We start from the raw sequence: 27,070 nt of genomic DNA, 5'->3' as shown, positions 1-27,070 counted from the left end.
GTCAAGGCTCCAGAGCCAATTTGTTGTCGACACAGACAGACAGGGAAACACACACACACACACACACACGTTCTCTGGCGTTTCAATGACAGAGCCAGCAAATGATAGAGAAAGCTCGAGTGAATTAGGGTGGGAAAGTCAGAGGAGTGGTGTGAGAAAGCTGGGGCTGAATACGTCATGGATCCAGAGAGAGATACACAGCTACAGATACAGAGCTTGAGGTAGTTGTGTGACATATTTTTACAGGATTTGAATTCTGATCTGGACGGCAGATCTGAAATGCTTCTTGATGTGTGCTCATTTCCAAACTTTCACACAGAAGTTTTCTGTCCTGCCCACACAACAGACTGACAACGTCCTCCTTGAAGGATCTCTGCCACAAATGAGTAAAATATTTTAAAGGCATCATTTGAGGGTGAAAACATGGAGTCGATAATGGTGGAACAGAGAGTAAGGGTTGGGATGGAGTCAAGGAGGGTTAGAAATGAAGAATGAAAAGAAACTAAGATAAAGAGAGGGAACCAGTGGAGAGAAGAGAGAGAGGGGGTGACAAAGCAGAGTTAGGAGGGGATTTAACAGTCCACTCACGTTCTTAACAAAATCTAAGCTCTGAATCTCGGAGATGAAATCAAATGAAAGTGAAATAAAGCCAGAATCTTTCACACTACCAGTAAAATCGGCCAGAGCTTAAAAGGATTCCAAAGTTTTAAGGAAAAAAATATAGAATTTAATTACGTGATGTTCAGAGTAAAGGACCGTGGTGGAATGGAGAAAAAAAAGTCACGAGCTGAAGGAATCTAATCTAATCTAATGTGTAGAAATGCTTTTAACACCTTCACACTCTTACTCACCAACTCATCTCTCGGGTAGTTTGTGCTGACTCAGAGTGAGCATCGGTGTCACTGCATAATGTTAAAGCTCTTTGATAGGAATAACAATGTGTTATTCTGCGTGTACACCTGTGCAAACATGGACACACCCATCTCTTAGACTTTCAGGTGTATGAAGAAATGCCCCGATCTGGTTTCAATTATACCACTTGGTGAGTTTGAATGTGTGTGTGCGTGCGTGGACTCGTTCCATGCAGATGTGCAGTGACCCTTAGGATGTAACGGCCGTGACCCCAAACACACTGACACACTTTTTCTGTAGAAAGGCTGAGTGGAAGGAGACGGGGTCGCTGCTGGATGTGTGGCGTTGCTATGCAGATGTGAGGGATGTGCAGGTCCTGTGCTCGTCTCAGTCAGGCGTGTTCGTCCTGTCAAAATATATAAAAGACTTCAACATATAGGACACAAACCAAATGTCAAGCCGTGATGGGCTTTATTTATCATGCAAAAAGAGGCCTCGACAGAGACGATGATGCATTCTTACGCGCCGGGCCACAGTTTCCCGACTTCATGTAACGCAATGTAGAATTTAACTGGAGGTGGGAATAAATTAACCTGGATGGTGCATCTCTTTTAAAAATCCTTGCTTTGCATTGTTTTTCAAAGGATTACCTCTCACTGTTTAGATGTTTATTTGCAATTCCCTTCGGAAAAAAAGAAAGAAAAAGAATTGAACAAATGGAAAAAGAAAAAACGAACAGGTGAGAGCAACAGCATCTTTTTGAAGGTTAGCGCAAAAAACACCCCGAGCGTTTCAAACTGCTTTGATGTCTTTTTTTTTTTTTTTCTTTAAAGTTAATTATTTACTGCTTCAAACCTCAATATAGTATCCTTCTCCTTGGGGTGGGGGGAGCAGTGAAAAAGATGCTGCTGTTGACAGTGTTCGGGGGAAAGTTGGGTTGAAACACTTCATGTGCAGAAGGAATGATATAAAGTTCATTTATCATAAATGTGTGGGTAGAAGAACGGTGACGGAGCAAGGAAGTGAGGGAATGAGTCACTGGCGTGCATGCGTGGTGTGTGTCTGCTGATGACAGACAGAAGCCTCTTTGTCTTTGTTCTACATCTGGAGACAATTTTAGTCAGCTAGATTTAAGGTAGACTTCTTCACTTGCATGTTTTTTTTTTACAAATTGCTTTGGATTTTTAGGCCTCTCAAAGCATATAAGAAAGAAAAAGAAATCTGTATATCCTTTGCCTTATGTACCACATTTCTGGGTGTATTCTTTTTTTTTTTTTTTTTGCTGCTTTTAGAAACCGCCATAAGAAGCCACTGGTGACAAAAAAAAAAGCCACATGTGTACAATACGTGCAGTTTGTTGCTGTTGGATGACGGTTCTCTCAGTGAGCAAATCAACATGACAACATCAGCCAAAATGACTGTCTTGACAAGGGAACATGATTTATTCCCATGCTAGCATGCTTGCAAGTTGCATCATTTCCCCTCTGGGATAAATTAAGCATTATTTCATTTCCTTGCAAAACATTTGTAAAAAACCACTTCAAATCTCCTTTTTACAATGAATATAAATACTGTGATAATCCCAACAAGGGTATTAACGGGCAGTTTTATTATTCAATGAAATGCCGGCGTCATGTATGTTGCAGCTGCTTGTTAGTGTTGCTCTTATAATGGAAATGTAAATTAGCTGCCCACCAAAGGCCACTGTAAACACCAGTCCAAGTTTATGTTGTAGATGGTTTATTGATTTTGCTTGTTGGCCCGCACAAGAAGCACCACAACTGTTTTTCCGGGCCAGGAAAAAGCTCTCATGTCGTGTCCTGGATATATGGTCGTTCAAGGGCCTTGCCAACAGGAAATGAAGGTGGTTTGTTGATGGGTGATTCAGTGCTTGTCATTCAGATTCATTTATGTTCCTCACCTTTTTGAAGTAATTCACTGTGAAGTAGCCGAACACTGAGTCAGTGTTTGGCCACGAGCTCTGTGAAACTGTATACCTGAGTGGTCACAGGAAATCAAGCTGAGTATTGCACTTTTGACTCAGTCAGTTACGGGGTGGTGGTGGTGGGGGTGGGGGGGGGGGATTTCACTGTCAAGCTAAGGAAACGAGTGCCTTTTACGTTTTAAATGAACACGTGTAAAGACGAGCTAAGTAATGCCTTAAAGTGGAAATTAAACGTAGTTATGCCTTGAGTGCTGCTTTCGGTCACATCAGTGTTTCTGTTATGACTTCAGGGTGACTCATTGGCAGCTGAGATGGCTCCCAGCGATGGGATGTATTTTCCAAAAAGTCACCAACATGATGTCGCAACATGATGAGATTATTTATGTTTGCGTGTTTAGCGTTGCACTGCGAGTAGAATCCATCTTTCCTGATTAAAAAATAATTGAATTTTCTCCTCTTTGCAGGCGTGTCCATGCATGCTGCCGTTGTCGACACTGTGACTTCACGGCTCCTGATTCGTCAGCCCTCCTCGACCATTTCAACTCCGCCCACTGTCACGACTCCTCTCCCTCATTAGGCTCGTTGCCCACTTCACTGACACCTTCGCTGACGCTCTCGGCCAATGGCTGCTCAGCCCCTTCCACCTTAGCCATTAAGGAAGAGAGCAAGGGGGATATACGCCTTCTCTACTCCCTCGCGCCGCCTGAGGGACGATTGGCAGAAGGGGGCAGGGAGGAGGCAGGCGGGTTGGTAAAAAGTGAGGGACGTGAGGAGAAAGAAAGAGAACTGGGGAAGGGCTGGGTTCTTGGGGAGACGAGAGGACCCGGTGAAAGAGGGGGCGAGCAGGCCCACGGTTTACTCTGGGTGCCCAAGGAGCGAATGGGACCTGAAAGAGGAGCAAGAAGTGGGAGTCCCTCTCTTTTCCCCTCCCCCCTCTCACTGTCTTTTGTTTCAGCCAATCATGATGCCTCACAGCAGAAAAGAGGCGTGGCCTCACCTAGCATGGTTTACCTGGGGGACACCAAGTCGTTTTTGGGAGATACCAAGCTGTATGGAGGAGGGAGGCAAGGAGGAACTGCTACAGGTGGAGGAGGAGGGGAGAAGCAGAGCCAGATCCCCCCTCAGCAGTACACAGGCGGAGGAGGAGGTGGGAGTGGAGGCGGAGGAGGAGCACAGGATGGGAAAGGAGGAGCCACGAAAGAGGAGTCCCAATCCCTGTTGCGGGTAAGAAGAGCGTGTGCACGCACTTCTATTTTCCTTCATTTCATATTGATCTCTTTTTCTCTTGTAGCCACAACTGTCTCCTTTTCTCTGAATGAAGCCTTTTGTGCCCTGTTTCTACATCCAGATACAACCTGCTGAGAGCATTAGTTGAGTGGCTCTATTAAAACGCTTTCATCTTCAAATCATCTTTCCTTTGAATTAGACGAGAGGATTACCTCTCATGCAGTGAGCTGCTACAATAAATCAGTTATTCCTTTATGATATTTAGAGGGTTTATGCAAATGCACCCTTGCTGGCGAAGCGTGTTCAAGTGTCTCCTCGTGCATGTGTGTGTGAGTATGGTTCCATGTCATAATTTCCCCTTCCCACAGCTGCATTTGTCTGTCTTTCTTTTTTTCATATCCGATATTAACTCGCAACACTGAGAAACTTGCATGTTGTTCTGGCAACAAGGAGGTAAACTGACAGTTCCCATGGTGACCACTTGTCACTCAGTTCTCTCACCCTACTTTGTTGACCATAGTGCTTTTCACCTCACAGTGATGTCATGGACTGGCAGGAAAAGGCTGTGGTTCTCCGGTGCCACAGAGCTTATTTGCTATGATCACATTCGATCAGAATAGACTGAACTGTGCCCTTGTGTGTGTGTGTGTGTGTGTGTGTGTGTGTGTGTGTGTGTGTGTGTGTGTGTTGGTTCAGGGGACTGACATGGGTCTATGTAAGTGGCAATACTGAGCGTGAGAGCGGCGTTGCTCGGGTGTGGATACACATATCAATATGTGAGTTGAGTCTATGGCGTCTTTGTGCAAGTTATGGTGTTGGCAGTAACTTGGCTGACTGGACAGGGTTGGGGCAGTAAGAGGGTTTCTCATTTCTTTGGGTGGGGCTGTATTATAGCTGACAGTGGGAGACTGATGAAATAAAAAGTAGGATTGCAATAAGGATGCATAGAGGAAGGTAAAGATAAGCGTGTTTTAAAAAGTGTTCACCCTTTATTTTAAAGACAAAAAAGTTGGAAGTTATGCGTATACATCTCTGTGTGTATAGATCCAACAAAATGGTCAAGTAGAGGTGGAAGCTGCTGTTTATGCAGCCATTCCTGTTTTACTCACCGTAAAGATACTTGAATTAGTATTGGAGACATCACTAGGCTTTGGTGCTGATGAGAATTTATCCAACAACCACTGTTGATGCATGACCTTCTGCCTGAGAAATGTCAGCCTGATGTGAGGGCAATGGGCCTCGTGTTTAAAACTGGTGCACAGCAAGAAATGTCCAGATGTGTAAAATGTGTGCCTGCCTGGTTCTATGCACCATACTTTTTTTATGAATCTAAAGTGAATGCGAAATGAAGTGCAGATACACGAGGCAGAAATCCCACCTCGGTTCCTCCCATAAAAGAATCTGAAAAGAATAGATTAATACGCTCCTCTTGTGTCCTATTGTTCAGTCTACCATGGCTGCTGCAGTGGAGAGAAACAAACAAAAAATGATGGAGTTGCAGAGTCACTCTGGCAAGTTAATGTAGTCGGCTCAGAGAAACAAAAAGTTGTTGAATTTGAACAGCAACAAAGAAGTCAAAGAGAGTGGATGTAAAGAAGAGAATGATTGCGTATCAACAGAGTGTGGCTGCCACTGGCGGAAGGCACAGGAAAGCCGGAGCTGAAAGTACACAACGAGAGGTTGTTTGCTCCAGACTGTTCCAAGAGAATAGCTCTTGATATTCTGAACTGGCTCATGAGCCGGCCATCTTCTCGAGCCAGTAAATCTCTGTGATCTCTCAGCACACGTTCTCTCTGTGATGTCCTCCGGCAGTGCATGAACCGCTCATCGTTTGTGGAAATAGGCGCCATTTACGAATCCATTTAAAGGGCATAGCTAATTGCCTACACTTTTTTGACTTAATTACATATCATCCATAGGATCATTTACCCCAAATAAGTGTCTTATTAAGTGTGCATTCAGCACCTGTCAAGGAGTTTTCTTCTCCGAAGAGATTGATCTGTTGGCCTCGCCTCCCCGTGCGTCATCAATGAAAGCCTCTGCGCCTCGGCAACTGTGCAGTTCCCGAAACTCCACAATATGTGCATGCCACATGAACAGAGAGGGCTGTCCACTTTACGGGCGATCGCGGTTGTGGCAAACTTGGACGGCGTGGCAGCTGTTGGAAATTATTTTCCGTAGGTTTCCAGTGCGCTCTGTGAGCCAAGTTATGGACATTGTGGACAGAATAGTGTTTGCTTTTCACTAAATTATAAATGATCGTGCCAGATTTTTTCTTTCTTTCTAGTGTTCAACTTAATTGTCTTAAATGATCAAACTGGTTGTGTGTCTGCTTACGAAATTAGCATTTTTCTTGGATATAGTACAGCTACTGGTATTGGAAAACATCATGTTGGAGACGGTGCTTTGTGACATCACGCTGGTATCCACGGGGTCTACGGGGGTTTCACACCACGCTGATTGTTTTTTAATACATTCAGAAGTGTCCGTGTGAGCGGCTTATGGGCCCCTGCGGCCCCTGCGGCCCCTGGCTTCTTGTCTTCGGCATCGTCGGATGCTGATGGTGGTGGGAGAAGTCGTCGTAAGTAGTGTGCGAGGAAGAATATGTGCAGAAAGCGGACGGTGGTACCTGGTAGCATAATAGCACAGTTTTTATTTCTTCTCAGTCCGTGAGTATCAGAAATGCGGCAGGGCCAGGCACAAAGATTGCTGTGTCCGAGTTATCAAACACCGATAATAACTTTCTAATGATAAAACAGGGTCTGCCGCAGGCACAAAACAATTATTGTACTTGCCATGAGTTACTAATGGCAGATCAGTTGAGGTGGAAGCTCATGCATTACATGACCACAAGGGTTCATGCTGTATACAGCAGCTGTTTTCTTTTTTTGTTTCTACCCAATTTATCCCACATCTGAGTGCTTATGTCTTAAGAGGTCAATACTTTTGATGAATTGCTGCACATGAATATGCTGAAGTGCCTGGTACTTAAATAGGTGAGATATCTTTCACCCTTTTTTCACAACAAGGTATTTTTTCTTTTTCAGTTTCCATGGCGTGCGCTATCACATACAAACAAACACACAGGCTGGGGTTGACTCATCACTGGGCAGGGCCGGGGAGAGGCACTAATGCAAAGCATCATCTTAAACAGCTTAGTGCACAAGTGCACACGCATACTGTTTACTAACAAACATTCGATTTGATTTTGATGAGGCCTTTCAGGGCTGGGACTGACTGAAATAGAAACAGTCTCTTTGTAAATGACGTGTGACGGGAGGATGCAGTTAGCACAGAGGAAGTAAAAGATTTAACAGAGACAAAAGCACATTTTAGTCTCCACCTGGGCGTATGTCTGCGTGTCTCTATGTGTCTGTGGCGCTCTGGACGCGTTTCTCTCATCCTCACTCGTGTTGTCTGTTCTCCGCATCGATCTGTCTCTCCCCTTCCTGTTTCATTCTTTGTCTTTTGCTTATCCTTTTTTTTTCCTCCCACAAAGGACAACTCACCCGTTACACATAAAAAGAACACATACCGGCTTTATTTCCCAGTTTATTTTATGCCTTTAATGGATAGGACATTAAGAGGTGTTAAGAGAGACAGGAAACAGGGGGCAGAGAGAGGGGGAACGACATGCAGCAAAGGGCCGACCGATGCAGGACTTAAACTGGGGCCAGCTGGAGCGAGGACTGTAGCCTCTTGTACATGGGGCGCCTGCTCAACCCACTACGCCACGGACCACCCCGTTATTTTATTTTTTGATTGACTTCATGGGACAAGCATAGAAATCATATGGGGTTTAGACATGAAATGAAAGTAAAAGCACGATTGACGGTTAAATTTATAAATGGAAAGAGACAGACTTTGAATAACGGTGGTTTCTCAAATTGAATGGGGCTGAGAAAGGTTCGCCTCTGAGCCAAACACATGTGAATGCATGTAGATATGCCCAAAAATGTTGTCCATTTGATAAATTCCACATTGTGTCTTCAAAGGGAGTTCCACCTCCAGGACAGCAAGTTTGGGTAAATGGATATAAGCAGGGCGAGGAGGAATTTGTGGATTTCATCTCGCAAACACATTATAATTGTGTTCATCTCGTGTGTCCTTAAAGCAGTTCTGAAACGTGGACTTTTTGGGGGTTTTAAAAGCCCCACGTGTGGATTTCGATTCCACACAAGTCGACGAAGGAAGCGGAGAAGAGACGACCAGGAAGAGGTAAAAGGGAATGTGTGCTTTCAGCAGATCAGAGAAGAGTTTCATTAAAGTTTCTCTCGTTTACATTTCTGCCTGACAGAGCTAATTATGTTTAAAGGACACACGCAGCACACACACTCTCAGACACGCGCACACACACAGCTCTATTTCCATGAAGTTCTCATTACTTTGCGTTCGATTTCCCTTCTTTCCTCCACCCATATTTGAATTTATGCATGTCGTGTGTATTTGTGTTTCAGTGTGTGCACGCTCTCCACTGCTTATGTATTTAATTAGGTGCAACAATTCTGCATTTGCATTCTGCCCGAGTGTGTGTGTGTGTTTTGTAAGGAAATTAGAGCACGAATTGAACTTATTTGTTGTGCTGATAATTTGACATTACTTTATATCCGCTGCAGGAAATTACAGAGCTTATGTTTGAGTCTGTGTGTGTGTGTGGGGGGGGGACGACGACGACACACACACTCCTGTCTCAATAAAGTACTTTGTTTTAAGTGTTGGGGGGAAAAAAAAGAAAGAAAAACCTGTTTAATAGGCTCCGATTGTAAAAGATATATTTTATGATTTTTATACTTTATTCGATTAGGCAATCGAAGCGGTTGGAAGCTCTTTTTTTAAGAGGAGCTTGAGAATGGGAAGCATTAACAAGTACACAAATGGACAGAAGCCACTCAATAAAGTGTTAAAAAAGGACAGTCGCAACGATCAAAACAAAAGAAACTTGGACACTAAAGCTGTAAAATCTCGGATGGGATATAAAGCTTCAACTTTTTGATTTTATTGGCTTTGTAAGGTGCTTAACACCAACCCATTCTGCCAACATCTGTCAATACAGATGTAATATATCAGGTTAAGTGATTCATGCTTTGTATAGTTTTGTTAATAGACATTAAAAGTAAAAAAAAAAAAAAAGAAAGACGTTAGGTAGTTTGAAAGCTTAAACAGTGGGGCTTAATAAATCAGTGACATGTGATGTCTGTTTATTTTCCCAGTGTTTAAGGAAGTCGATCGTTAGGACGGCGTTAGGACGGCGTTAGGACGGCGTTAGGACGGCGAAGTATCTTAGGTTTTCAGTGGAAGAGGACAGACATTCTTCAACTTTGTACATCAAGTCAAGTTGGAGTTTGTGTTTTCGAGTATGAATCATGAAGGAAAACTCTTGTGTACTTGACGAGATATGCCTGTAGGTATGTAACTACTCCCTGTAAGTAAGAACAAGACGGCAGTACAAAAGAACATGCAGGAGGCAGAGGAGGGCGGTAATCATGCGTCAGTGTTTTTAAACAGAATGGCAATGCTGGAACATAATACATAAAACATAGTATTTGCATTCTGACTTTTGTCAGCCAGTGTCGGTCCCTGAGATATATTTGCTTCTTTATATGTGGCCTGTTAACACTACACGTCTACCAGCTTTCGCTGACTTTATAGCTTCGACATCCACAGAAGAAATCACCATAAACATCTGCTGCGCTTTGACCAGCGCTGTATTTACGTGTAAGATGTTCTCTGCTGTGAGCTGATTCTCTTTGGTGTGACAAGCAGCCATTGTCGTGGCTGTGAAGTGCATACGCCAGCAACTAGCTCAGTTCTACCTATTGCTATTGCTATTGACCAGCCCTCCGACTGGTAAACATCAAAACTCGGTACAGCTGAGATCCATCCGAGCTCAAAGGCACGTTTTCTGGAGACATCCTTGAAAAATTGCCCTCAGAAATGAGGATGCTCCGCTGGAGACTTTCAACAGCCTTCGTAGTGTCTCTTATGGATGGGGGTGAAAAAAGGTCTGCTTTATTCTTTTCTCTTTTTTTCTTTCCGTTGGAACCTTTTAGTTTGCGTGTGCATATCTCAGGAAAAGGAGTACACAACACCGATCTTCACACAATCTGTCCGTCTTCCGCGCACACACGTTCACCCTCTCTCAGACAGAGTTGTCTGTTCCAGGGTGTTCAGTTTGTTTGTGTAGCAGTCACATTTCCCATCAGGACACAGACTCAAATAAACACAGCCATGCTGGAAAAAAGGAAAAAGTGTGTGTGTGGGCGTGTTTCTGCGTGTGTGTGCTTTGGGTATAAAACTGTGTTTAATGTAACAGAAACAAAATCGGACAAGCTGTTTGCTGTCATTTTGACCCGTGTGTGTGTTTTTAGGGTCTGTGGAACCACTGGTCGTCACGTGTGAGGAAGGGTGTGTGTGTCTGCGTGTGAGTTATGTGTGTATCTGCTTTCTGGGGGAATGTGTGTCATGACAGCGTGCGGCTTTACGCTGTGTGACAGTCCACAGCAGTCTGATTGTCTGCTAGGAACATTACATTTGGCTCGAAAAACAAATTACACCATTTTAACCACATTTGGGCTCATTCTCGGTGCTCCAGACATGCCACGCTCGCACACAGCTGCAGACAGGGAAGGTGACAGTTTGGCATTATTGGCTCAGGCAAATCAAGTGCTTATTTGCTTGGCTCATGTTCAGTTATGATTATATTCCCCCATTCAAGTGTGCTTTGAATCGCCTGATGTCAATTCATGCGAGAAAAAAAAGATTTGATTGTTTGGTCGTACGTGGGAATCAAGATTTTTTTTTTTTTTGCAGTGCCCACTTCTGAAAGTGGAAAGGCTCAATTCATAGAAAAGTGCAGTAAATTGTCTTTGAAAGCGTTGGTTTTCTTTGGGCTACTCTGAGGAACCAGGGTACGGTCCTGATTAGTCCCCTCTGTCAGAAAGTTCAGGCTTTTTCTCCCTTTTGTGTCTCGCCCACTGAAGACTCTGGCTTCTTAAGATCCCAGCACGATGGCACTTTCCGTCCGCATAGTTGCAACCCAGAGGTTTGCTGATGCAAATTTACCTGCTGCCGATGTCGTTTCTGCTGTGGTTGTTCCATCCCCAGTTCAGGCAAAACTCTCCCATAATTCTTCACTCTTTGACAGCTTGGAGCTATGCAAACCGACGCACATAAATGGGTCCTCAACGTCCTTCTGGTTCACTGCTACGTTGCAGATCTTTCTGCAGAAGGCAGGCGTTGAGACGAAGCGCTTCTCTTTTAGGACCACTGACGTATCAAAGAAAGTTGTTCTTGTAATTGTATAAACTTTACTGGCACCCTGTGAATTCTCTTCATTCATGACAACCCGCACCTGTTTGGCAAAGAAGGAGGAAAATTGGTCGTTTTTGTACAGCTTTGCTGTGATCATCCAAGAATGTTGATCTAAAATGATTTGCAGCACAAACAGAACCGACTTTCTTTTATTTCCTGAGTCGTTTACGTCTCAAAATATCATGTAATGACGTGTAATGACTTTGGCGTGGACCCAACATACCATCGACTCGGATTTCTTCTCATTACAGTATTTCATTTGCTCGGACACATGTCGCTTAGTCACTCAGCATTTTCATTGGTTCAGTTGGGCGCCCATGACACACATGTTCCACCCTCCCCACCAGCGAAACAACCAGGTGTTTTTCATCATGTCGACATGGCAACGGTAAAACACGGTGGTTATTTTAGCTCCTAGCGGTAATTTAGACGTTTACATCAATTACTGTTACAATCAGCTTACACAAACACACACACACACACTAGTGGATGTATGAGTATGCATTTGTGCATATGTATGTGTTCTTTTTATATTTTGGCGTTTTTTTCCTGCCATGACTTGCACATCCATTCCCTCAGTCCTTGTGTTTCTCTTTGTTGCCGTTTCTCTCTGCGTCTCTGTGTAAGGCAGAAGCAACCACTTTAGTGAGTGTGTGTGCCGCGCACGCGCGCATGCATGCGCACCAAAGCCTGCGTGTTCACACATGGAACTAATATTGAGGCCAGATGTTCGTTTTGCTACAACAAGACCTCTACACGCAACACTAGCCAGCTCCACACACATACACACACAAATGCATAAGATACGCCAATCTGGCAGCGCTTGTGTAATTAGGAAGCTGATTGGTTGGATTAAATGTCCATCTGACCCCTGACCAATAGTTAATTTGAAAACCCTGACTGCTTTCCCCTCTCCGCTGTCTCCTTGCTCCCTTGGGGTTGCCTTTTCTTTTCACATCGCTCCTTTTAATCGGAGACCTTTTTCACACAATCAGGCCTTTTGTCATGGTAATCGTAACCGATGTAATCTGACAAATGAGAAAAGCTGGAGAGAACTGTCGTAAATAGTTTTGAGCGGTACTGTTTACAGCAAAATGACTTGGAAGAGATTGACAAATAACTTTAAATGGCATTTTGAAGTTGTGGGGAGGATTGGGACTGATTGGTGTGTGCTGGAGTAGCAGCCTCTGACAGCGCTCGAAGAACACGACAATGAGTTTAGGTATGAGGTGTACACTCAAGGACAACCCCAGAAAAAGTTGTTTAAATGGGATTTCTTGTTCTCCTTCTCAGGAGAGAAGCCACATGCAGGGATTGGCATGAGACAGCATCATATCTACAGCCCAACTGATTCACACACTTCTTTAGCGTTTCATGTATACATACTGTAATTAGAGTTATATTTAGAAAGGAAAATAATAAGGCGAGTGTTTATTGACTCTTGACGCCATGCATTTCACATACTGTCATCGCACCACTTGACTCTGCTCAACTCCTCACTCAGCTGTGATCTGAACTCTACATGTGCTGCAGACGCTATGGGAAATGGACCTTTTCTGCTATATTTCTATCTATAACATCACACGCCACACAGCATATGGGCAGATACTGTTCTTACAATATTCAGACTATTTTTAAAATTTAGACGATGGGAATCTTCAAGACAGCAGCACACCTCATTCAGTGCGCGAAAAGCAGATGGTAAAGGAATCTAAAGGTGCGGCTCCCATATTCAGATTCACACACACTTGAAAATATACATTATATGCACGCACACACACAGGATCTACCAGTCATCTTGACACTTTAATCCACTTCAGTTAAGGACATCCAGTCACACCCTGCTTTGGTGTGCGTGAGCGGGAGAGAGAAAGAGAGGGGAAGGAGTGTGTATCTGTGTGCGTGTGTTTGTGTGGAGGCAGTGCCATGGCAACCTTGGCGGCCGAAGGCCTTCTTGGCAAAGTAGCAAGATTGCCCTGGGCATGAGCACGTGTGGCAGACAGCGCCATCACAGTGTGTGTGTGTGTATGTGTGTGTGTGTGTGTGTGTGGAATGTAGAGCAGAGATTTTCTCCTCACTCCTCTCAGTGGAAACATACATTCAACCTCTAACTTGTAATGGATACGCACACACTCACAGTGCCGTGCACGCTTGACAAGGGGCAAAAGCTGAAGAAGGATGCATCTCTTTCCCTCTTCCTCTGTCTGTCCCTCGCTGAGCTCCTCCCCCTCTCTCTGCCTGTCTCCCCCCTTGTGTCCCCTGTGGGGTCTCCACTCATTATGGATTCCTTACAAGTGTGTTCGAGTATGTGTTGCTCTGTGCGAGTGTGTTTATGAATTCTGCTCCACTGGCATGATGCATCTTGTACACTCAATTTCCCTTAAGAGCATTTCTCTTTTGTTCTCCTTCTCTCTCTGTGTCTGTCTGGCTTTGCAGCGCGACAGGACTCAACACAACTTTGCACAGCTTCAACTGTTCGAGACTTGCTCCCAGAGTATTTATATCGACTCGTATCGTGTTACTGTCCTGTGTTGCTCAGTGAATTGAGCCCAAGCTAAGTGCATTGGGCTCAAGTTGTGCTGCACAATTTTATATGTATGCATATTTTTATATATACTTATTTGTCTCCAGACAGACTTAAGAGTTCAGATGTACTGTACAGGTGAAGGCTGGTTAGCGTAAACCTGATTTCAAAGATGGCCTGCTGTAGAGTCAGAAACAGACTTATTGTGCGTGTGAAATAAAACATTCCAAGAAGTTTGAAGTTGTGCTGCTGTAAAGAACTGAGGAGAAAGCTTAGCACAGCAGACTCTCGCTGATGCTTCCCAGAGGAGCGATGAACTTCAGCAGACAACACGAAGGCTAAACGGATAGACAGACAAGTTCCTTCACTTCATCCTTCTTACTGATCCGCTACCATCCATCCACTTAATTTTTGGATTTTGCAGCCTGTTTGAAATCTTTGAGCCAAGGTAGGCTTTTAGTGAGCATCCTGGAAAGAGACAGGCTGCTCTAACCCAACTAGCTGCGCAGCATGAGATATAACACTTAGCCCTGCTTAACACAGCTTAATGATGTTAAAGAGGATATCAAATCCAACGTTGTTTTATAACTTTTGACCATGTAAAAATGAACTATGTCATTCTGTTGTGGAGCTGCATGCAGCACATCGGCTGCGTCTCTCACCGACCTATCGCCTCCCTCTTTATTCGCACAGTTGCACAGAAAAAAATGATCATCGTCACGTTAATCTATAAGTTTTTGTTGCTGGATTTGACAGCTTTTCAGATCATTGCTCTACTGTTAAGTGCTGAAATGATAAAAAAAAAAAACATCTTGCAGTCTTTGTCTGCCATGGTGCCCCCCCGTCCTCGCTTCCGGCACAGAGAAGAAACTCAAATTTGTATTGCACATACATATTTTTTGGATTATCCCCGTTTCAGTCCCCCATAGACATTACTTAACATTAATGTCAAATGCCGGAATACCTTTGTGATGGTTTCCTGAGATTCTCGGTCTCTTTGTGTTTGTGGGGGAGCTGTGACAAATAATGCTGCACACACAGACGGTGAGGGAGAGAGACAGAAGCTGGGAAACGAACTGAGACACAGAAGAATGTGAGACTTTACGCCGGATGTGCTGCTGCACGTCAGGTTGACAATTGTGTAATCTCTGCATTAATAATTTGTGTGAATTGTGCGAGCTGTTACGTGAAGGTGCGTCATTGTTGTGCGGACGCCCCCACACATGCGTCCACGCACCCACACCCACACGTGCTGACACAAACATTCACACCGTCAGGTCCCCGAGTCCCATCTATCCTCTTCCTTAATAGACCAGGTGCAGCCACACAATGGGTTGCGTGCATGTGTGCCCTTGTTTGTGTGTTTGTCTCAGTTTGTGTGTGTCACTCTTAATAACCATAGTGCTTGAGTCTGTTTGTGTGCATTTTTTTTTTTTTGTTGTTGTTGTTCAAAGTCCTCTTTATGATTCTTCTTCAATAAGATCACAAAAAGTACACCCAGTCTCACTCGCACAGCATCTGACTGCAGCTTTCACTCAGTGTTCATGTTACCCATTAGGAGGAAGCAAAGGAACTGGCCTCATACGTCTGTCCGCACAAGATCAACACAATTACAACGCTGTTATCTTCTTTTTAGCCAGGAATGTTGGGGCCACGATCCACGTCTCTAACTGTAACTGAATATTTTTTCCAATATCTAAGCCAAGTCCGATAGGATCCACTTCCAGCCCAGCGTTAATTCATATCTTTCTGGTCACTGAGATAATCAATACCACTTTGGAGGAGAAAAAAAAATTCCTCTCTGAAAGTGGATCCATGTTATTCCTTTGATCTAACACTGCTCTCTGATTAGGAACAACTCTCCCTCGCTCAGAACTGCAGTCATCCGAGTTTTGGTGCTGCCAGGAGACTTGATGAAAAATATATATTGTCTCTTTAAGTCGCTTTGCTCTCAAAAGATCAATCTGGTTTATCTCTGGATCTTATTGCGTAGGTTTGGGCACCAGATCTATTAATGCCTTAAAAACTGCATAAATCCTCCACGGCTGCCGACGTCTTTGCTGGAACAAAGTCAAAAAAGTTGAAGAATTACATACTGTCAGATTTAACTTTTGTGTTTTATTTAAAAAAAGCCGTGTTGGCAAAGTAGTTTGTCAGTGGTTAGTAGAGTGTGCGTTATAATGCACGTCATGAGCTGTTGCAATGCCTCAGAAGAGGTAGGCAGTAAGCGAGCCAGTTTCTCCCACTCAGGTGGTGATTTATAGGGCACATCCCCCCGATCTGGTTCGTCCTGGAATTAAACATCGAAAAGAAAATCTGAGCCGGAGACAAATGATACATTTAAGAAAAGCACAAACTCTTCTTAACCTGGATTTCTTTTTGGCAGTACTGCAGTGTTCAAGTTATAATCGATTGAAATAATGCTCAGATTTTTTTTTTTTTCAATCCAGTCAAAGACGTTCATGCCCAACTGTTAATTCCTGATATGTATGACGTGCACAGCGGAAACGGTTCACATATCTATGCACGTATCAAACATTCAAACACGGCACTCCGTCATGTACGCTGTCACACACCTTGCAAACATATGTGAGAGATCATCATTACTGAAAGCTCATTATTTGTAGATTAACCAGGAAACAAGTGTTACATTACTTGGAGGACCACCGAGTGAGCGGCAGACAAGAGGAAGGAAAGAGCAGACCAATGGAGACGAGAGTCGAAGCGAGGTGAAGAGAAAGAGCTGCGAGACAGCAAGGATCTGAGGAGGAGAGAGGCGACACCGCGAGAGAAATAAAGGCCTGCAGAGAGAGAAGGGGGAGCAGCTGCCAAACTCTGAGTGGGGTTAAGCATCACCACAAGTACAACCTAATAAGGTCTGAAAGTGTGCGCACACACGCGCATATACCCAGACTTGGCCGATGTTCAAAACCAGTGTTTCTGCAGTGAGCAAGAGTAAGCAGTAAATCTCATTTGCCCCCAGAGCTTCCAAAACTGAATATTGTTGTGAGGCATAATGTTGAAATCTTGCGGAGGAGTTTTCCCTCTGCTGACCTTACACGATGCAATACTTCAAGTTGTTCTGGTGGTGCGCTCATTTGCAAGTCGAATCGATGCTCTCGGTCACAATAGGCCTCAGCAGCCTTTTTTCATGTTTATGTTCTTACCAGAAAGAAAAAAGAAAGAAAACATTTAGAATCATTATGTCTCACTGGTCGAAGAAACAAAAGAAAACAGAATTTCGACCATGTGAGAGCCGCAGATGCCTGAGAGCAAAAGTTGTCGTGAAGACCCAGAGTCGCGTGTTGGTGGTTACAGGATGCGCTGCAGCATGAATCGAGTAACCTGTCTGCACATTTTTGCTGTGTAAATGTGCCATCTACAATGCGTCATTACCTGCTACTTATTTGCCATTAATTCTGTGGGTCGCTTGTCTTCACTGTATGTCGAGTTAGAATGAGTGTTGAGAGACTGTTAGGAGATGCAACAGAGTTGGATTAAATGTACCATGTATGATAGGCACATATTTCTCCTGCTCATGATGCTCACAGCATGCCCATCTTCTCTGCCAAAAAAAGAATTAATCAGTATTATTTCTCTATTTTGGTTTTACCCTTTTGAAACTGAAAGCCAGTCGCGGTTGCAGCCAGTTGGTTCATTGCTTTTTTTTTTTCTCTCTCTCCACATAAATATGAATCAAACTTTTGAAATGTCCCTGAATAAAAAAAAAAAGTTTGCACAAGGCACATTTCCATGAAATACTGATAGTAGGACACAGACAGGTGCAAATCGGCGCTCCCTGTGTGGAGATAGCGCTGTTTGCGTAGCCTGTCATGCGAGGCTAATACGTAGTGGCTAGGGGCAAGTGCTAACCCTTCCATGTAAAACAACAACTTGCACACTGCAGAAACGTCACACCACTTTATAAACCATCCAACAATAAAGTCACAAGCCTTACCATCAAAACCATATGCATGGTTCTTACATTACTGGCATGGGGACGTTACAAAACAACTTTATAAACAGCATGTAACTCACCGGTTATTTGTACGCTCGCTCATGTGAAAGCCCAAAAGAGTCGATGGACGATACTCCCATATAAAAAACAATTAATCTCTAGAAAAACTGCGTTCAAGTATTTAAAACATTACAACAATACATGCCCAGTAATATTATTGTAATGTTTTAAATACTTGAACGCAGTTTTTCTAGAGAAGATTAATTGTTTTGTATATGGGATTATCGTCCATCGACTCTTTTGGGCTTTCACATGCGCGAGCGTACAAATAACCGGTGAGTTACATGCTGTTTATAAAGTTGTTTTGTAACGTCCCCATGCCAGTAATGTAAGAACCATGCATATGGTTTTGATGGTAAGGCTTGTGACTTTATTGTTGGATGGTTTATAAAGTGGTGTGACGTTTCTGCAGTGTGCAAGTTGTTGTTTTACGTGGAAGGGTTAGCACTTGCCCCTAGCCACCACGTATTAGCCTCGCATGACAGGCTGCGCAAACAGCACTATCTCCACACAGGGAGCGCCGATTTGCACCTGTCTGTGTCCTACTATCAGTATTTGACAACCTCTAGCAATGGGATTGCGCTTCAAATGCCCCGGAGTTTTCCTTTAAAATGGACTCTAAAATGCACAACGTGAAGCCTGTTCTAATGGGATATTTTGAAAAGTCACATAAAAAATTCATAGTAATGAAGAGATGGCATCACAGAGTTTCAGATTAACCTCGTATGTATTTGATATCAGCTGAATTCTACTGATTCAGAAAACATTTCATTGTTTTAGCATCCACACTGCATAAATGATGGAGAAATCCATCCACGGAAAGCTGATGCAGACGTGTCCTAAAGTACGATGTCAGCAGTAGCTCCAAATGGCTCCAAAGCATCTTTGGTTCCCACACTCTTATTTAAAATAGTCATAAAAGTCATGTTAACTAGATTCTTTATGATTCTAGATTCTTTATCATCATTCGATGGATGCAAGTTCTCCAAAATCACACTTGGTCCGGTTAGCTTTAAAGGGTCACTTTGCAGCTGCGCCGTCTTGCTGAAACATGATCCCTCCTGGCTTCAGAAAAGCCAATACGGTGATGACTGAATCCTGAACTCAAGTCTAAAATGACACTTTACAAGCCAATGAATTCATTTATGAACAGTCTATGAAAGTCTATGAAATGTATGCTTTGTACACATAAGATACATCAAACCAGCATCAAAGAAAACACTGCTGTCGTGTACTTCAACCGTCCCTTGAAATGAGACTTTCATCAGTCCTGGTAGTTTTTAATACCTGAAAGTGTACTGTGGATTTAAATCCAAAGTGTCATCCCCACAGCAAGGCACAAATTACTTTACCTCATCCAAGCAATAAGTAGTCATCTAATTTGTCGGCCAAATGCAGGAGAAGAACTTTTAGCAATTTCCTGCTATTAGACTGTTCATAATATACTTAGTGTGTTGAGAGAGGAAGGTTTCACTTTCACTTCATCTGTATGTGTCAAAAATTAAGAATTGAAACAGTTATGTAGTAAAAAAGCTGATAAGATTTTGGTTGTGATCCAGTTTTAGCTTTCAGCTAAACTAGCACAGGGGGTTCCTGGGCTGAGAAGTTATTACAGCACTTCCATGTTTGCAACCGCTTGGTGCTTCCTGGACATTACAGGGCCTACAGCTTTGCAAATTGGACAGAAACAACACAGTGGAGGGCCTAAACAAACTCAACGAGTCCACCACTCCAAGCTAAATAATAACTGTTGAGCCCTTTGCAAGCACTAAGTGAGGAATGAATTTTGACATTTCTGCCTGCAACGCGGCCCTCCAAAGTAACTTAAGAAGCCAAAATGAAAATCGTCAACTCCCACAGTATTCAGGCAATAAGAATTAAATCGCACATAAACGCCCACACACACATGTAAACCAAAGTAAGCGACTCCTGCTTGCTCGCTCGTTCTCCGCCTCGGGCAAGGAAAAAGCGAGAGCCCTGCAAAACAAAATGAATAATGGGAGGATTGAGAGATTGGGGATAAATTTGTGCCCCCCCCCTTCACTGCGTGGTTATCACTTTCTCTCACTGAGTGCTTTCTCTCTCTTTCTTTTCTATTTTTTTCTGCCGGAGGGAGATTAAAAGCTGATAGAAGATTGCAAAGACATGTTGCACCCCTCTTCTGACTGACACACGCACGCGCACACGCGCAAACAGACTGTAACATTAGATCTTGTATAGCTGGGAGCTCTTGATGTAAAACACATGTTCCTGCCTCGACAGTGTGTTCTGGTGTGTCTACGGCTGTTTAAACCAACTTTATCGCTCCATCAGTTCTGAGACAAGGAACGATTCATTCAATGTGGAAAGTGGGGATGGGGAGGGTTTGGCTTTGTGTCGGTGTCTTTTGTAGATATGTATTTAGTAACAGCAATTGATGGAGCTTTCTAATTCTCCTCTCATTAATATCGAAACAATTGGAATGTCAAATACACAGATTTTCAGGCTATGTATTAAAGTTCCATCAGGCATTGATCCATCCATTTTCTACACCCACTTAATCCAATTCTGGGTCGCTGTGGGTGGGTCTGGAGGCTATCCCAGCTGTGATTGGGCGTAATGCAGGGTACACTAGGCCTGTCACGATATCCAATAAGTCAATAAATCGTCCGATAACTTTTTTTTTTTTTTTGCGCATTTCTTTGTTTCCTCGCCACTCCCACCCTTTCCCTACCTAACCGAATGATGGGCGCTTTCACTCAGCGCAATGATTGTTGAACGCAGGCGCGTCATTTCCGCCGGAGACGGTGGGGACGCGTCCCCGGCACTTTGTCTGACGAGCAGATTTGTCCCCACCACTTTAAAAAAGTAGAGAAAGACAAATGTGGATGTATTGATTTGACCAGTCTGTGCATCATGCATGTAACAGACTACTCTGCTTTCCTAAAAACTCTAATTTTATACATGCATTCATCTCCAGTAGACTCGATTACTGTAATGCTCTTTTAACTGGACTTCCCAAAAAGAGCATTAAACATCTGCAGCTCATCCAGAACGCTGCTGCTGGAGTTTTAACCCGGACTAAGAGATCTGAACACATCACACCAGTTTTGAAATCTTTACACTGGCTTCCAGTCAGTCACAGAATAGATTTTAAAAGCCTGCTGATGGTTTACAATTCCCAGAATAGTTTAGGGCCAAAATACATCTGTGATATGTTCAGAGAATATAAACCCAGCAGAGCTCTTAGATCCAAGGACTCAGGTCAGCTGGTCCAGTCCAGAGTCCAGACTAAACATGGAGAAGCAGCATTTAGCTGTTATGCTGCAAACAAGTGGAACAAACTGCCAGTGGAGATTAAACTTTCACCAAATGGTGACATTTTTAAATCCAGGTTAAAAACATTTCTTTTCTCATGTGTCTATGCATGAGATATATTTTAACTTATCTAGACTGTTGCCTGTTTTTAAATTCCTTTAAATGATTTTATTTGTTTCTCTTTATATTCTTTTATGTATTTTTAATGCTTCTTGCACTCCCTGCTGTAATGCTTTTATTTTATGTAAAGCACTTTGAATTGTTTGTACATGAAATGTGCTATATAAATAAATTTGATTTGATTTGATTTGATCATGGCATTCTTCTAACCAAAGACTATTTGATCCGCTCTGCTTTCACTCTCCTTGTATGAATGCGCTTGCGATCAGCCCCCATTGCTGAATAGCAACTATGTTGAATCCGCTCCATTCCCACACACTGCGCTTGCGGTCTGCAGTCTGTTACAGTGTAGGGATGGTTTGGAGTAGATTCACCCTAGGGTCATTTGAACCGTGACATCCAGCCAAGTAGCCCACCCGAAGTTTTTCCGATCTTGGGCGAACATCAGCCGAGTTAGAGTTATCCCGAATAGCTTCGTACAAGGGTTAACGGACCCTGGCAGTATCTCCAAAATTACCACACTAAAATCACATGCCATGACACCAAACTTCTACAGTAGTACAAATATGGTCTGTACTCACAAAACGATGCATTTGGAAGTTTGTACATAATCCAGGAGTTTATTATTATCAACACAAGCCTAATAGCTTCTCTGCTGCTAAAGCTGCGTCGACGTCACTTCCTTGATCAGGGAGCTTCAATGTAAGATAAGGGTTGATCTACTACTGTAGACAACAAAGTATATGCTATATTCTACATGAATTTTTATGAATTTTTATGTTGTAGAGTTGTGAATTTATTTTATCAATGGAGAAATTGAGCAGCCTTGCTTTGTTGTTAATAAAATCACATTTATTGATATTTAAAAGGGTGTATTTGCATTTTTATTGCATTTTTTTTTATCCCATTGTCATTAAATTGTTTGAAAGTCGCGAAAAGTTCAATATTATCGATTATCGCAATAATTTCTTGGCCAATTTATCGTCCAGCAAAATTTGTAATCGTGACAGCCCTAGGGTACACCCTGGACAGGTCGGCAATCCATCACAGGGCCACACAGAGACAAACGAGACGAACAATCATCCACGCTCACACTCACTCCTAGGGACAATTTAGAATAACCAATTAACCCAACATGCCTGTTTTTGGCGGGTGGGAGGAAACCGTAGAACCTGGAGAGAACCCACTAATGTACAGATGAATTATTCTGAAATAACTGTTTTACTACAACAGCAAAAAATCAATGTCGGTTTAGGCACCCAAGCTTCTTGGTTAGCTTTCATCAGCAAAATATTTGATATATTTTGTCACCAGATCTGATTTGGAAGGGTTACGCAGCAAAAATAAGGAATTAGTCTGAGGCACTGGAACGGCTTGGTGTATAGTTCATGCATTAAAGCAACCTGATTATGTTGAGGCAATAAGACTACATAGCATTGTTTGGAAAGCAAACATACTTGAAAAGGTTACTGCACCAAAACTACTTTTCTATATTTAGGCACCAGATCTACTGGATCACTTTTAGGCAGCCAAACCACTGGGTTAGGCTTAGGAAAACATCACGGTGTCGGTAAAATTACATCCTTTAATGTTCTTGACCGCATTTTTAAAAAGTTCCCTTCTGGAAAAAGCAGTCCAGCAAAGTTTGTGACACCAGCAGAGAATTTTGCTGTATTTGCGAATATTTCTGCATAGGTCTGAGCACCCTGCACATTGAAAAAAACCCCACCAAAGGTTAACACTATATTGTTTTAGAAACTAACTGCGGTGGTCATGATCAGGTCATGATATGTGACAAGTAGGGAGTGAAACCTTCTCGATTTATCACATAGTTCATTTATCAAAATCACACACAGCTTTAAATGCTAAAAGCATCAGTATATTATACATCTAGTATTATATATTAGCTATGATTATGCTTTTCTGTTCCAGAATTTGTGTCGTTCCTGCTCTCCTTCTTTAATTCATAGCAAAAACCAAGTTCTCTGAATGAAGAAAACAACAGATTACACAGACAACACGGTGTAATTTTAGTTCCAGGTTGTAGTTTCTGTAACTCCTCAGTACCTGTAACTGGGCACTAAAAGGTGCAGTAGGTCTGATCTAAATTACAACTGTGGAACAGATCCGAAAAAGAGCAGCTGCCCCCGACACAATGTCTGCTTTCGGTTAACCACTGCCACGGGTTTAGTCTAGCAGGGAAGTAAAAACACAGGTGACTTTAATGCACGCTCACATTTTACACTCTCGCTCTCTGTGTTGCATCAGACTTTAAATAATCCCATTCTGCTCCTAACAGTATTAAAGAAAAGAATGGAAAGAAATAACAGAGATGGCTGCAGGCTGGGAAGGTGTAATTTATCAAAGAATCAGCAAATGTGAACGTATGCCCTTTTTTTTTTTTTTTTCTCTCCCTGGCTGGTGTTTTTGTGCTGCTCCCAGCTGAGTTCTATTTTTATTCTCTCCTCTTTGACATCCGTGTGTTAACTGAACCACTGGATCTGAACTGTAGCCACGTTTGAACTAAATTCGCACAGTGCTGTGAAATCCAAGCGAAGAAACGCACGTCGATAACATTTAGTGAAACCGATTGATGGGATGGTCAGACTGTGCGCCGGGTGAAACGACAGAAAACAAATAGATTTGCTTGATAAAGGTTCCTTCTCGCCGCGAGTGGTTCTAGCAGACTGAACCCATCTACATTTAGATTCACCGTCCAATGTGTGTGGTCATCCGTGCCTTTCATTTAGAGTGTGTGTACGCCGGTGCGTGTGCGAGTTTTATTGACCAGCAGATGAAAGCTGCGAGTGTGATGAGAAGCAGGGGACCAGATGGACTTATGGGAAATTCAAACTTTTTATTTATTTATACAGTTTCTGTCTCGCGCGTGTGGACCCTTTTGTGTGGTGGTGTGTGTCCGTTTGTGTGTAACCTGGTATTTAATGAAAAATAAAATGAATGGATCAGAGTTATCGGGTTTGAATGATTACTGTGGGAACCAGGGGAGAGCCATCGATAGCGAAAGAGAAAATTCATATCACAGAACCCACTCAATGTGTACACAAAAATATGTGTAGGCCAGAAGAGTGATTCTTGCTCTATCCGTGAGACAGATACCCGTAATCCCTCATTACTTTGCAGTTATTATCCTTCTGTTTTCCTTCACCTGTTCCTGTTGCTGTGTGTCTCTGAGTTACTATGTCTGCAGTGAAGCCATAAATTACAACGTTTGATGAGTTTTTCCGGAAGCTTTTACAAATTAGTTAAATAACGAACTGGTTATATTCCACTGTCTTTAAAAAAAAAAAAAAAAAAAAACTACACTCCAAATGTTCCGTTTATTTTCAAGTATCAATATAAAAGTCATGAAAAGAATGCGTTCCGATGTCCAATCAAAGCTTCAGGATGTGTCGCGTCTGACCAGTCGGCGTACGCCGTTGTGAAGCTACGGGGCTGGTTTTAAGTGTTGTGACAGTCAAAAGTGAATCAGAACTGGAGGATATCGTGTTGTTGGAAGACAAAGAATACTATAGAAATGTCCTGATGAACAATGTGTGACACCGACTGAGTAATTGTTGCTGCTCAAAGACCAGCAGCTCAAAATGCAGTCGCGCTTAATCCCAGGAGACATGTCACTGAGGAGAAAAGACGGCATGTGGCAGTTTTGTTTGATAGTGCAGTCCAGCGGTACTTCTAACATCTGATTATTTCATCAAATGAGTAATTCTTTCAGTTCTTGAGATAATTATGCAAGTACCTGCTGTACTGTAGGTCAAAACAGAGGCACGAGTGTTCATGAGTGTAAATCAGTTCAATTTGATTAGAGCTTTCCCCCCCACTAAGAGTCCCGTTTTTAGAAGTGACTTCCAAACAAGCTAAAGGAGCAAAGAGTTACCTTCTACAATTAAAAAAAAATGGCCTTTTGTCTCGGTTGATTTTTGTCATTCCTTTTATCGTTTCAGTGCGTCTCCAGTAAAGGGTGAAAAGTAACGGCTCTTTCCCCTAATTGGTAAAGGTTGGTCATTTCTAAAATGACTGAAGAAATGTGGTTCTCCAGAGAAGCTGAAAGCAGTAGAATGTGGATATGGCAGTGTGTAAATGTGCGGTTTATGTAGGGTACAGTTTATGTGTAATGACTGTAACTGGGCTTACAGAGGACGTAGTGTGTGACTGCACAATGTGCATTTGTCTGCTGTACACCAACTACCAACCTGCAACTTTCCAGACATTTAGTTTGGCTAAAGAGTGTGATCTGTGTGTGTGTGTGTGTGTGTGTGTATGCGTGTGTGTGTGTGTGTGTGTGCTTGAAAGATCGAACGAAAGACAAGGAGTGTCTACATATGTTCCAGCACAGATTCCAACCTCATAAATCACTTCAACTAGTGTTCAACAGTCAATCTTTTTCCCTCCCTCCCCCCCTCTCTCTTTCTCCCCTCCCTCTCACTTGAAACTCACTGTGCTTCCTCTGCCAACACAGAGATTTGTGCTCTGTGTCTCTGTCGTATCGGATTAGACGAGAGACGACGAGAACAGAAGGAAGGAAAGAGAGGGGGAAAAAGGAAGAAATATTTGGAAAGAGGGATACGATGGGGAGGAGGAAGCAGAAGGGAAGAGCAACAAGATTTTTGCCTTTTTTCTTGGCAGCGTTTGCGCCCTCTCTTTTTTTGGCCATCTCCCCTCTTCGACATCATCTGCTCGCATGTGTGTGTATTTGTATGTGTGTGTGTGTCTTATCTGTGTCTGTACGACCTGATGCTATCCAGATGTGCAGCTACAGTGGGCTGTAAAACGCCGTTATTGTCATAACAATGTTGTCCAACGTGCGTGTGTGTGTGTGTGTGTGTGTGTGTGTGCGTGCGGGAGGTTGATTCATGGGAGTGTACACGTGTGTTGCTTCCTGTCTTTGTCCGAACACTTTATTTTCAAGCTGACGGGAGAGAAAACACATGAACACATTCTCTCACATTCAGGCACACATGCACGTACTCTACTAGCAAACATGAGTCAGTGGTGTGTCTGCAGTGTAACTGGCCCCAGTACATATTTACAGGCTCTTTACTCCATCTGTGTCTGGGATTGTCAACTCCTAGCAGTTATTCATTTGTGGCCTTATCTTTTACACAACTGGCGGGTGATTTGGAAAGAATGGGCTGCTGTCATCTGTCCGATCGCCCTGTCAAGAGTGGTTTTGTTGAAGGAGGAACACCATCCTCTATCACTGTCTGCATGTATTGTTGCTGTTCATAGAATAACATTCAGAACACATTCTGTATTTCCTCAAAAACTGCCTTTTTTTGCGGTATTTACCTCAACTGCAAAAGGCAACAGGCTTGCAGTGCAGGCAGGCTTTTTATTTCCAATATCCTCTGATGGTCTCTTTTTTTGGTACGCAGCCTCGCTTTGATCCGGTCTTGTCACTACATGATGCCGGTAATACTAACTTACCACTTCCTGAAAGCATTCAAAATGCAAAGCTTTGTATTCCAGTGGACATAAACCCATTATCCTTTTTTTTGTAAATCATGGCCTCTGCGGTTGAAAGATTATTTTTAGGCCCTATCGGCCAGTCCTAATTTCCATTAATGCAGTTTGATCGGTTTGCTGTGTTACTTCCCGCAATCGTGTCATGCGGAGTGGTAATCCTGAAATACAGATTTGGAGCTTCATGTAGAGAAAAGAAATGGCAGCAATAATCATCGAGGATTCTGCACCACTAATTGACACTTTTGACCCACAAGAGGGATCATGCAATTTCTGCTTTCGACACAAAGATATA

General features: G+C 43.0%; 1 protein-coding gene across 5 annotated transcripts in view; it reads left to right on the top strand.

Moving 5' to 3' along the window:
- Positions 1-27,070, top strand: part of trps1 (trichorhinophalangeal syndrome I) — a 115,696-nt gene that overhangs the window by 60,555 nt on the left and 28,071 nt on the right. For all 5 annotated transcript variants that reach the window (XM_075449083.1, XM_075449079.1, XM_075449081.1 and 2 more), the window contains exon 9: positions 3,262-4,021. In XM_075449083.1, coding sequence (XP_075305198.1) covers positions 3,262-4,021 — 760 coding nt within the window. The remainder of the gene's footprint in view (positions 1-3,261; positions 4,022-27,070) is intronic.

The sequence above is a fragment of the Odontesthes bonariensis genome, chromosome 18, assembly GCF_027942865.1.
Source record: "Odontesthes bonariensis isolate fOdoBon6 chromosome 18, fOdoBon6.hap1, whole genome shotgun sequence".
Classification (NCBI taxonomy): Eukaryota; Metazoa; Chordata; class Actinopteri; order Atheriniformes; family Atherinopsidae; genus Odontesthes; species Odontesthes bonariensis.
This window is presented reverse-complemented; position numbering and strand designations above follow the sequence as displayed.